General features: G+C 37.2%; 1 protein-coding gene across 1 annotated transcript in view; it reads left to right on the top strand.

Moving 5' to 3' along the window:
* CASK (calcium/calmodulin dependent serine protein kinase) overlaps window positions 1-13416 on the top strand; it is a 631366-nt gene that overhangs the window by 554119 nt on the left and 63831 nt on the right. Inside the window, exons 13-14 of the mRNA XM_042782642.1 lie at window positions 6752-6829; window positions 9455-9535. Of these exons, the coding sequence (XP_042638576.1) occupies window positions 6752-6829; window positions 9455-9535 (159 nt within the window). The remainder of the gene's footprint in view (window positions 1-6751; window positions 6830-9454; window positions 9536-13416) is intronic.

Here is a 13416-nt window from a genome sequence, read left to right as displayed (position 1 = left end):
AGTATAATAGTTGAATATCAGTTCTCTATATTTGAGTATTAAATCACCTTTTCCTTGCATTTTGTTGGATATCAAATGTATTGGAAAAATGCTGTTGGATATCAATGGTGGATCACCTAGGTTCACTGAAAAGAGAACTTTGTTCCGTTTACCCATCCTTCTTCACACACAATTCACAGAAACTATAAGAATGTTCCTAAAAATAATAGTCTGTGTTTCCAGAACAAGTCATTTCAATTTCCATTATTATTGCAGAGTGTAATTTTGTGCACACTATATTATCTGCTTTGTTAGAACCACAGACAAATTTCATTACATACTTTGCAGCTAAATGACTTTTGCAAGATTTAATTCTTTTCCAGCCAAAAGCTTCCTTAGTGTCTTTGAAGTAGGTGATGAACTGGTGGTTGCTAATGAACTTCATGCAACTCTACAAACCTGTTCATTATTTGGCCCATATCTATAGTCTCATTATAAAAGTTACAAGTTTCTCAACTAATAAACCTTCTGTGCTAATAAAGTTAAAAGTGGGAAGCATAACCCCAATGATAGTCATTTTTTATTTTTATTTTCTTTCTTTTTTTATTGCTATTTGGATGAAAGTTTACATAGCAAATTGGTTTTCCATTTCCAGTGCATACACATATTGATTCTTGACATCGATCGCAATATCTACAATGTAACACCACTCTTTCCGCTTATTCCCCTGTGTTTACTGTTTCCGTTCCATTCATCCTTCTTTCCTCTCCTTTCAGAGCTTTATCCCTGGGCAGATGCTGCCCTTTTGATCTCCTGTGGTTGGTTGTTCTAAGGCGTGTGGACTTCCTGGTGGTGTTCCCTTTATAGACCAGGCCTGTCTATTGTTTGGATGAAAGTTGAGCCATAGGTTTGAGTTTGGTTCCAGGCCTGAAGTGTGTCTAAGGGCCGTAGATAGTCTTGGCAGTTCCACAAGTCTCTATCAGACCAATAAGCTTGGTCTTTTTTATGATTCTTAGTTTTGTTCCACATTTTTCTCCCACTCTGTCCAGGACCTCCTATTGTGATTCCTTTCAGAGCAGTCAGCAGTGGTGGCCAGGCACCATCTAGTTCTTCTGGTCTCAAAGTAGTGGCGGCTGAGATTTGCGTGGTCAGTTGGTCCCCATGTGTCTTTCATTTTCTTCACTCTTGTTTGCTCCCGATGGGAAAGACCAATACTTGTAGCTTAGATGGCCATTCATAAGCTTTTCAGACCCCAGTCAATGTAGAATGTAGAACAAAATAGGATGTAGCACATTGTCTTTGTGGGCTAGGTTATGCTGATTGACCTTGATAGTGACAGTGAATTTTATAGATTTTCTCTTACTAATTGTTTCATTTTAAATATTAGTCTTGCTAAATACTACATTAAACTATGAGCAAATGAAGGCTTCTATTTAAAGACTAAGAAATCAGAAGAAAGATATAGATGGAGTATGGTTAAAAAGTGATTTAATGTTTTTAAATTAAATAAGAAATGACATATTAACTGATTTTATCATCTTTATATTTGAAAGTATAATCTCAGGAGAATTGAATTTCATATTATCAACTTTTTTTGCTTTATTTAAAACAACCCATCTAAATGTGCAAGGTGGCCTCCTAACTGAACTGTGTTTTCACTCCTTGGAGGTAGAGAGCTGAAGCATGGCTTTGTAGCTGTGTGTGGTCATCTCTGACCCAGTGCCAAACACTGGCGGGGAACAGGCCTGTCTGTGAGGGGGAACAGGCGTGTCTGTGATGGAGACAGTGTGAAACAGCCTGCTCTTGCAGCTGTTCACATTTCCTTGGTTTGCCTTTTTTTTTTTTTTTTTTAAATAAAATGTGCTGAATTTGGGTAACTATAATTTCATTAGAAAAAGAAAGCAAATAGATTCATTTTTGTTTTCCCTTAATTTATTAACATTTTTCTCTCCCTCTTACTCACTTTCCATATCTCAGTTTTATAAATACACTTGACATCTTCAAGTTTCAAGAATTGAAGCTTCTAGAGCAGGAGTCAGCAAATTATGATCCTCAGGCCAGATCTAGCCGGCCACTTGTTTTTGTAAATAAAGTTTTATTGGAACACAGCCATACCTATTAATTTATGGATTGTTAATTGGTACTTTTGCACAACACAGCAGAGTTCAATAGTTGCAACAGAGCTGACCTATGAAGCCTAAAATATTTACTACCTGGCTAGACAGTACGAAAGGATTCTAAAACCAAAACCAAACCCACTGCCATCAAGTTGATTCCGACTCATAGCGACCCCCATTGGGTTTCTGAGGCAGTAAATCTTTACAGAAGTAGATTGCCCCATCTTCCCACTGTGGAACAGCTGGTGGATTTGAATTGCCAACCTTCTGGTTAGCAGTCAAATTAACACCGTGTCTTAATTATCTAGTACTGCTATAACAGAAATATCACAAGTGCATGGCTTTAACAAACAGAAATTTAGTCCCTCACAGTTTAGGAGACTAGAAGTCCAAAATCAGGGTCCCAGCTCTAGGGGAAGGTCTGCATTCCAGGAAGAGAACCAGGAAGAGAAAGAAAGAAAAAGGGAAAAAAAGAGGAGGTGAGGCACACTTTCTCCTTTTTCCAGGCATTGTTCCCAAGCTGTGCACAACACTTGTATTTACATTTCAAAGGGAAAACTTAGTTACATGTTCACACTTAGCTGCAAGAGAAGATGGAAAATACAGATGTTATTTTAAAATTTTGAAGAGTTATTTTACTAGGAATTAGAGGGGAAAAAACAGGAAGTCTCTGCCACATCACCCCTAGAGGACATTTTGGGAGGATCTCATTGCTTTCTAATTTAAAGAATTAGAATGTTCATTCCAAATCAAACATTTAGTCTCACATGCAAATCTAAGCTTGTTCCATCTCCCCAGCTCAAGACTGAAAGAGAGGTGTGTGATTCTTTCTTCCACCTGTGGGTTTTTCACTCCTTCTCCTTCTTTTCCCACTTTGCTGCTTTTCAGTCTTCTAGGAAGGGGAGGGGAGATTAGAAGAACAGGGCAAAAGTCATATTAATGAGCTGATGGTGCGTGTAGGTTCCCTCTTGGTTGTTGATGTCCTTGGCTCGGCAGGCATCCAAATGTTGGCTCTGTCCTGGGTTGCAAATGTATGGCTTCTGCTTCATCAGCATACTCTACAGCTGACCTCAGCAGTACCCTGTTGGCTGTTATCCCACAGCTACTTATTTCTGGATCCCCTTGTTCTGTGCAGACAGTCCTCTTAGGCAGTGTTCCATCAAGATGGCACCAGCCAGGTGACCTTCTGAGACATCCCCTTAGTGCATGAGAAACACACATTCTTACCCCAACATAACTCTACAAGCGTGGGCTGCCATCCTGCCGGCCTCTCACTCTACCATCAGGGGCTGCCTAAGGCAGCCTCCAGCCAGGAAAGGGGCAGGTACAAGTCTGTTATTACTATTGTTATTACTACAGTTATTACTGTTATTACTACTGTTATTACTCTCAAAATTTGGTACTAGGCATAAGATTTATAGATACCTAAGGAGTTTTTTAAGGAGCTGTGGTGATGTAGTGGTTAAGGCATTTGGCTGCTAACTAAAAGGTTGGTAGTTCGAACCCACCAGCCACTCCATGGAAGAAAGATGAGGTAGTCTACTTCTATAAAAGATTTACAGCCTTGGAAATACAATGGAGGTTGCTATGAGTAAGAATCAACATGATGGCAGTCAGTTTGGTTTGGTTTAGGAGTTTGTTAAAGCACAGATTTCTGGATCCTCTTCTGAACTTCTCATTCAGTATGTCTGAAGTGGAGCCCAACAATCCATGTGTTAACTATACACTGCTGATTTTGCCACACGTCATTAAGAAACCACATTGAGGGAAGAATGCTGTTACATTGTGGGGATCACAATCAGTGTCACAAAAAAAAAATGTGTTTTGAATTCTTGAATGGAGAACCAATTTACTCTGTAAACTTTCACCCAAATCACAATAAAAAGTTTCAAAAAAAAAAAAGAAAGAAACCACACTGACATCAGACCTACAGAGCCATACTTCACATGTTGTTATTGTTGTTACGTGCCAACAAGTTGGGCCCGACTCATAGCAACCCCTCCTTGGGTTTCTGAGGCGATATCATTACAGAAGTACATTGCCCAACCTTCCTTCCAAGGAGTGGCTGGTGGGTTTGAACGACCAGCCTTCTGGTTAGCAGTCAAGTGCCTGAGGCACTATAGTGTTAGTAATAGTCCAGTTTGTGGTAAAATTAGGCATTATCTATTAACAGGGCCATCAACTTGTAAAGCCTTCAACAGGACTTCAGAATCTTTAGAGTCTTCATAGAAGTCCCTCCTTCCTCCTCATTACCCTCTAATTAAATTTACGTTTTAAGTATTTGATATTTTAAATGTGTATTTTGACTTACGGTTCCTTAGTTATTTGTATATGTGTGCTTGCTATTTTTTATTGCATATGTACAGTATTTCATTTATTTCTATAGGCTAGGCTGGCAGCCTAATAACTATTCATAACATTATTTCCACGGGAAAATATATTCTGTAGTCTCAAATTTCAAGAATCATCATCTTTAGAGCTAGAAGCTGTTTAGAAGATGGAGACTGCCCGTTTATGTTCTGTAGGGATCTGGGCAAACTTTTTTTTCTTTTAAATATTTTATTGTGTTTTAGGTGACAATTTAACAGCAAATTAGTTTCCCGTTCAACAATTTACATACAGATTGTTCCATGACATGGGTTGTTATCCCCACCATTTGTCAGCACTCTCCCCATTTCCACCTTGCCTTCCCCAAATCCATCCCTCCAGTTTTCCTGCCCCTCCTTGCCTTCTATCTTTGCTGTAGGGCAAATGCTGCCCATTTGGTTGATTTGTTCTAAGGAGCACTTATCTCACAGAGTGTTACTGTTTATTTTATAGGCCAATCTATAGGCTGAAAGGTGACCTCTGGGAGTGGGTTCAGTTCCAAGTTCCAAAGGTGTCTTAGGGTAACAGTACTGGAGGTTCCTCCAGTCTCTATCAGTCCAGTAAGTTTGGTCTTATTTATGAATTTGAGTTTTGTTCTACATTTTTCTCCCATTCTAACTGGGACCTTCTATTGCATCCCTGGTCAGAGCAGTAATAGTGATAGCCAAGTACCATCTAGTTTTTATGGTCTCAGGCTAAAATAGGTTGTGGTTCTGTGTGGTCCATTAGTCCTGTGGATTAATTGATTCCTTGAGTGTTTTTTCCTTTACTCTCTTTTGCTCCAGATAGGAAGAGACCAATAGTTGTATCTTAGGTAGCTACTTACAAGACCATAGGCACTGCTCACCAAACTAGAATATAGAACATTCTTTATGAACTCTATTATGCTAATTAACCTAGCTGTCCCCAAGACTGTGGTCCTTACCCATCAAGACCAGTAACTAAGCCCTACAACTATGTCTAAGAAGTTTCCATAATTGTACCCCCATCTGTTCTATATGTGAATGTATATGTAGCACACACAAATATACATCTATGAATACCCACAACTATACCGATATATCCATGTGCAAGTGGGCAAACTTATGTAAAGCAGCCATCTATCATTAGTTCCCAAAAATGTTTTTAATAGAGTAATATTTTACTACTCTGTCTATACTATTTATTTAACCTCAGATTTAGTAGTGTTTTCTTGATTAATACTATCGTTTAAAAATAGTCATAACATTACTATATATGTTATGTGTTCCCATTGCTCTCTTTAGGCATTCTTACGTATGATGGGGCCCAAATTATTTACAAGTCATAAAGATTTATCTTGCATCAGGAGAAACAAACCTAACTGGAATCTGAAGAGTATTCACAGTCATAGTTTAACCTCTCAACAAGCATTGGTAGTAGAGGAAAAACAAAGACCAAAACCCAAACCACCAACAACAAAAATCCCCACCTATTTTAGAGAAGTTAGGAAATAGAAATGTTCAGACTGGCCAAGATAATTTTTAACTTCGAGATTTTTAACAAGAAAAATTCTAATTTTTCAGAGCAGACTGTTGAATGTAAGGCATTTTGTTTGAGATAGTAAGTAATGTTTTAATTGCATTTCTAAATTGCAGAAATTGTTCTCTAAAATATGAAATTAATTTTCTTCAGAAAGTCAAGCTTTGGATCATTAGGTTCTGTGGGGGTTTTAAAATATATTTAGTTTCTTTTCAGTGCCTTCTCACACTCTTTTAATTTGCAGATTCAAAAGGAAGAAAGTTTATGTCCTTGATCTCATCCTGAAAGATGCCAGCACTGATACTGTTAATGAACAACCCTAGTAAAACAAGCTTAAACCTTTTGTGAGAACATTCCTTCCTAGAAGGAGTTGGGTTTGCCCTTTCCCAAGATTTAGATTTCTGTGAAAATTCTTTCAGACATGTCTTGGCCAGAAAACGCTCTTTCGTTTTATTCCAATTCATTTTCTTGTTATTGAATGTTGCTTCTATCAGAGGGGGAAAACACTATGATTGCTAAAATAGTGATGAATTTAAAATGACAAGGAAGTTGCCACATTGACAGAATTCAGGACTATCTATTTAAAGATGATTAAAAAAAAGATATGCTTAAGACTCATGTTGCAAGTTTCATTGAATGAATAAGAGATTATTAACAAGAGGATCCCCCTGGAAGCATCAGCCTGCCTTTTTAAGAAGAAAATACTTTTTAGTGAAATAATTAATATGCAGGTCTGAACTTGAGCAAAGGATTATCAGTATTGATGGGATTGTCTTCTTTGTTTTTAGCTGTATGACAAAATTAACACAAAGTCTTCACCACAAATCAGGAATCCTCCAAGTGATGCAGTACAGAGAGCCAAAGAGGTAAGTGCTATATTTCGTAAATGTATTTGAATGTCATATTTGCTACCTTAATTGAAAACATTTCTGCTGCACATTGAGAGGAAGCTTCCGTGGAGTCACGGTTTGACTCATGATACCTAGATTTGGTATTTCTAAGTTTATCACTGAACATTTCACACGCAAAAAAGGAAAAAAGAAAAAAACCTCAGCAATAATATTGCCTAGCAGACTTCTAGTTCTGGTTCTCCTATGTAAACTTAAACATGTTAACTTTTATCTATTTTACTTTCCCTTTCTCCCTCTCTCTCTGTTTTTATATTTTACTTTACTTGGTAGAAATAGATATGCTATGAAAACTTAAGTTACTCTTTTAAGGTGATACTGTTTAAAATTCAAGTATCTATTGTAATTAACTATACTAAGTTTGTAAAAGAAAATTTTCTAAATTGGTAGTGTATATGATTAAATCCATCACAAACTTTTCTCTCTTTTTTTAGCTTTTTCATTATAGAGACATAATCTTGCAGAAAGTTTAGAAAATAAAAATTCATCTGTAAGCCCACACTTTAGTACAGTAATTTTTAGTTTTGCATAGCCCTTTCCAGTCACTGTTCATTTGCCTATAAATGTTTATATAGTTGTAATAAAAATATATGTTTTTTTTAACCTAACTTTATATAAGTATTTTTCCAATGTTTTCTACTTGTTTTCATAAATATAAATTATAATGACAGTGTAAATTTTCTTTGATATTATTAAGTGATATTACATTAACTTCCTCCGTGGTCAGATACATAAGTTTCTTTGTTTTTTGATGTTATAAAAGTTTCCATGCAAGTAAGCATTTCCCCTTTTTTAAAAAATTACTTCTTAGAAAGTGAGATTACTAAGTGAAAGAGTATAAAAGACATAACCCCTTCCCTACCAGATTTTAAACACAAGACCTATAATAGCATTGTATAATAGTTACTGAGAAACAAGACAGATCACATGGAGGCTGCCAGGACTGCTCACTTGCTCAGGGTACAAGCAAGATGTTGTCTCTTACGTTGCCCAAGTGCTCATTGAAAGGATTCAAGCTATCACCAACAGGGACCATGATTTACCACCACCCTGTCATCATAATCCAGGCAGTGTTTTGTTCTGCTGTACATAGGGTCGCTATGAATCGGAGACAATTCAGTGGCACCTAACAACAACAACGTCCTCATAATACCCCAATAGAGAGAAATGGAGATATTCTGGGATCAATTCTTTGTCTCAGCTGGCCAGTGGAAACCTGGTGAAGGGTTCAACCCAGTCATGCTTAGGAGACCACATCTCTGTATTTAAAATCTGGGAGAGTAGCAAGGGACCCAGAGACAGTATATGATTTAGTCCTTCAATTTCACTGGCAGATAAACTTGAAACATAAAATAAATTGGTTTATCATCATTGAACAATATGAATTAACAGCATAACCGGCTGTGAACTCATTATGTGGTGAAGGGCATTCAGGTAAGAAAGAAAGAAAACCTATGGTTTTTGTTTGTTTGTATGTTTGTCTCAGAAGAGGTGGTTGGCTCGTACAGAATATTAGAGGTATGACACTGAAGTACAAGCTTTGGGCCAACTGACCTCACAACTTCCTTTCCTGCCCTAGTATCAGGCATTTGTAATATTCTCCAAAGAAATACTGAAGGATTCCTTCAGGAGAAGGGGATGGGGGCAGGGGGTGGGTGACTGGTGTGCCCCTCACATCTAGCTCTGCTGAAGAACTCCTTGATTGGCTAAACTTTTGGAATTAAGTTTAGTGCAATGTATAAAACTGCTCTGTGAATCCAACCATATAAAGTTAGAACAGCAGCAGTGTGTTTACTCTGAAAAAGAACAAAACCTTGGCTCATGTCACATAAGTTTTAAATGGACAAAATCCATCCTGGTAGTACCAGATAGCTTTTGAAAGACTGTTATTCGAAAACAACCATTTTTACCTACACAGGGAAAATATTAAGAACTAATTAGTGAAGAAAATTTGAGTAGAAGAAGTTTTTGTTGTTGTTTTCTGGGATTCCCTGGCAATTAACCCATGGAAGCATTGGCAGAGACCTGATTTTCTCTATGTGAGGAGATGAGTGTGGAAAATAACACTGATCCTGTCAAGCTGTAAGGAAAATTACTGAAGTATTTTTCTTCTTTAAGTTGTTTTTATTGGACCTTATGTCATTTTGATCTTTGAAAAAGGAATTGACATTTCTGCCAATATAAAAGAAAGCTGTTATTAACTTTTATTATAGATTGTTTTTGACAGTGAATCTGGAAAAAGATTTACAGTGATATTTTCCCATTAAGTTAATTAAGTTACTTAACCCTGTAATAAATTATATGTTATGGGCTTGTCATTTTGTTTTGTATTTTTCAGCAGCCTTTTGGATTATAGTTGGGTAATGTAGGCAGAGACTTGTAACAACTTGTTTTATTTTTTATTGCCATCAGTTTGGTTCTTTTGCATATTAATGAACTTTGAATAAAAATGATGAATGTTTGCTAAAATAATTGTTTTGCCTGTCATAAGAATCCGTTCATAATTTTTTAATTCCAAAGAATGTTATATTTTCTAGGTCTTGTATCACATTTGCAGTATTACATATCTTGCTTATTGTTTAGGTATTGGAAGAAATTTCATGTTACCCTGAGAATAATGATGCAAAGGAACTAAAGCGTATTTTAACGCAACCTCATTTCATGGTAAGTAACCCTTAACCCCCTTAAAACTGAAGCCTCCCTTTCAAAAGAAGTCTTTAATAGCCCTCATAAAATATAGCTAGCTTCATCTAATGCATTTTTATCCATATCTTTTTTATCCATGCAATGTTAAAATTATATGTAATGTTTATCCATATATTTGCCCTTCCATAAAGTATTAAGTCTGTTTATATTGTTTATCTATATAAGATTGTAATACTAAATACTAGGTAATATCAAATACATTACAATTCTTTTGTTTACTTTTTGTCATAGTTGTAAAGATGCTGTTTTGTAAAGTGGCTCTTCAGGGAACTTGTAGTCACCAGACAAGGGATTTGCTACCTTATAAAATAGTCCTTAAGTCGATGTAACTATTTATATTACCCAAACCACAGAGAACTAAAATTCAAGCCAATTTTCAATAATTAAGAATTCTCAGAACCTGGTAGCATAGTGGCTAAAGCACTTGACTGCTAACCAGAAGGCTGGCGGTTCAAACCCACCAGCCACTCCTCGGAAGGAAGGTTGGGCAATCCTACTTCCGTAGTGATACTGCCTCGGAAACCCAAGGAGGGGTCGCTATGAGTCGGGGCCGACTCGACGGCACATAACAACAACAACAACAGGTGATATTTAGGAAAAATTGCATCTCTCTTTGACAATACAAAACTCATGCTTTATTCATTTCCACTGCATGGAAAATGGGGACAGCACTGTTTTCAGCCAATTATTATAAAGCTAAATAGTTAAACACAACACAAAATAGGTACAATACTTTTCTATAGAAAAAGGTCCATGGTCATCTACTTGTCTGCAATTGAAAAACATGATTACTGTTCTGGTTACCTAGTGCCACTCTGACAGGAATATACCACAAATGGAATGGCTTGAACAAACAGGAGTTTATTCTCTTACAGTTTGGAGGCTGTAAGTCTGAGTTCAAAGTGCCAGCCTCTAAGGGCTGGGTGAAAGCCCCTCAACCTTGGGCTTCAGCTCTGCCTCCTGCTTCCAGCCCACTGGAGCTAGAGGCTTTTCTTCACTCAGACAGCTGCTAGCTGCTGAGACTGACAAGCCCAAGGTTGACAAGTAGAAAGGCACAGTCCTGATGTTACCAGACCACATGACAGGCTATTAATTCAAGTCCATTGAAAGTCCCAAAGTTGGCAGAGCATGGCCGGCTGCTGAACAATGACACAGCTACATGCAGGGTTCAAATGTGCCATAAGCTGGAGACCGTTCCCTAAGGCTTCTCTGTATATACAGGAAGCAGACCACATCCCTAAGGCAGCTACTCAGCTGTTCGTGGCAGATTCCACCATGGACTTGATTACCAGTCTCATCATGGGGAATACTACATCCAGCTGCCCAGCCACTCAACCAGGCCCCGCCAAGTTGACACATAAACTTCACCACCACAATTACTGATGGAAATTCATGTTGAATACTGTATAACGTTTTAAAAACATTAGCCACATTGGTGTAAGTTTAAATCATTAAAACTCTAGCTTTGGAAGAGAAAACAATTAACTTAAAAGCTATGTGCTTACTGCTATAATTGCAGTTGATATTTTTAAAATATTAGTCATAGTCTAAAATGTATAGTAGGAGTCCCTGAGTGGTATGGTATAGATGGTTAAGTGCTCAGCTGCTAACCAAAAGATTGGTAGTTCAAATCCACCCAGAGGTGCCTTTGAAGAAAGGCCTGGCAATCTACTTCTAAAAGGTCACAGCCATTGAAAACCCTGTGCACGGTTCTGCTCTGCAACATACATGATTGCCATGAATTGAAATCAGCTCAACAGCAACTGATTTAGTATGTATATTATATCAACTACCTGTGACTTTTGACATACATGGTATTTTAAGATACAATATCTGTAAAACTTTAACCCAGTCATTGAAATGGAATTTGTTCCTCAATGTGACTGCTTAGAAGCAATGCCCGTATTTACCCTCACTGTCCCATCAAGCTTTGAAGACTGAAATAGTATAACCCTTGGGAATATTTGACTTTATTTCATGTAATAAGAACAACTATCCAGTAAGTCACTGTAGGAAATCAGATTTTATGTCTGTGAGTGGGTACTTTTTTTTTCTTTTTTTACACTTTATGAGTATAAACACAGGACTTGGCTCAGATCCCATCAAAGCTTTCATAATGCCTCCTAACACCTCTAAAATCCACATCAATCTTTCTTTTCTTTACCTCATTTTGCACTTGTTTGTATTCCCCTGCATAACATTCTAATACATGCCCCTATGCAGGAGACTGGCTGGCTGGGGCAGATGACTTCACTAGGGAATGGGCCAGGGCAGCTCTTCTGTGTCCATCCACATCACAGCACAGCTTTGTTGTTCTTATTAAGTTTAGGATTTAATTCAGTTGTTTTTACTATCTCTTTCACAGACCAGGAAAATGAAGAAATTATATGCCTTATTCCAAGAAACAAAAACCAAATCCACTGCCATTGAGCTTATTCTGACTCACAGTAACCCTATAGGACAGAATAGAACTCCCTCATAGAGTTTCCAAGGCTGTAAATCTTTACACAAGCAGAATGGCACATCTTTCTTCCGTGAAGTGGCTGGCAGGTTCGAACCGCTGACCTTTCGGTTCACAGCCAGATGTTTTAACCACTGCGCCACTAGAGCACCTTATGGGATCCTCAAATTTAATGTATCACAAATATCAGGTGTTAACTACCCTTAACATTCTGTTCAATGATTGTTTAATATGTGTGAGCTGTAGCTCCCCAGATTATCCTCAGATTATAAATAAATACCTTTTGCACATTACATCTTATTTAGTATAGAAATAAAGCTGTATATTCAGATGGCCCTGGGTTTGAACCCCAGCCATGCCACTTTAGCTCTGAGAACTTTGACAAATTAACTTCTCTGAGCTAATCTCATGGAGTTGGGATGAGAATTAAGTAACTGATATATGTAAAGTGCTTAGTACAGTGCCTGACATATGTTAAACCTAATAAATGTTAGCCAATAAATATTATTAGTTACCCAGTAGTATCTATCATGTACAGTGCATATACTAAGTTTTTAGCAACACATCAGTTTGATTAGAAACTTGATCATTTGAAAATAGGTTAACTTCTCCTCAACTGACTGTTCTATATGGTATGTTTTCCAGAAATAAAAACCTATACACACAGGGATAGACATATCTCTCTCTAAATTGTCAAGTAAGCTCAGCTTAATTCAGATAATGACATAGGACCATATGAGACCAATAGATCTATCAGATTTGCAGAAAGCTAAAGAAAGAAATTACCATATACCCAAATAAGAGATATTTACCTATTTTAAGGTTAATTTTTTTTCAAAATCCTTACAACTCAGATATCCCCATGTCTTACAACTTAACTTCTAAACTTTGATTTATTTTGCTTTCCTTAAATCTGAGAAGTTAATATGTGCATTGCTATTAGTAAACTTTTTCTAGTAATAATTTTATAATTTTCTGAAAAACATAGCTAGATACTTTAAAAGATGTTTTCATTCATTCATTCATTCATTTATCAAATATATGAATGGCTAATATATGCCAGGTACTATGCTAGGCACTAAGGATATAATAGTGAATAAGACAAACAAGATCCCTGCCCTCATGGAACTTCCCATCTAGTGGTATTGGGTTAGAGATGGGTGAGTGGAGACTGGCAGTGAGCAAGTAAACTAACAACATAATTTTAGGCAGTGGTACTAACTATGATTAAAAAAAGGGTAACGGGGATGAGAGATGATGTAGGAGCTGCTTTCCATAGTTAGGGGTTGTTGTTGTTGTTATGTGCCGTCGAGTCGGCCCCGACTCATAGCGACCCCTCCTTGGGTTTCCGAGGCAGTATCACTACAGAAGTAGGATT

This window comes from Orycteropus afer, unplaced genomic scaffold, assembly GCF_000298275.1.
Source record: "Orycteropus afer afer isolate SDZICR_OR568_19922 unplaced genomic scaffold, OryAfe1.0 scaffold00401, whole genome shotgun sequence".
NCBI lineage: Eukaryota > Metazoa > Chordata > Mammalia > Tubulidentata > Orycteropodidae > Orycteropus > Orycteropus afer.
Note: the sequence above shows the minus strand (reverse complement) of the source record. Positions and strands in the feature narration are given on the sequence as shown.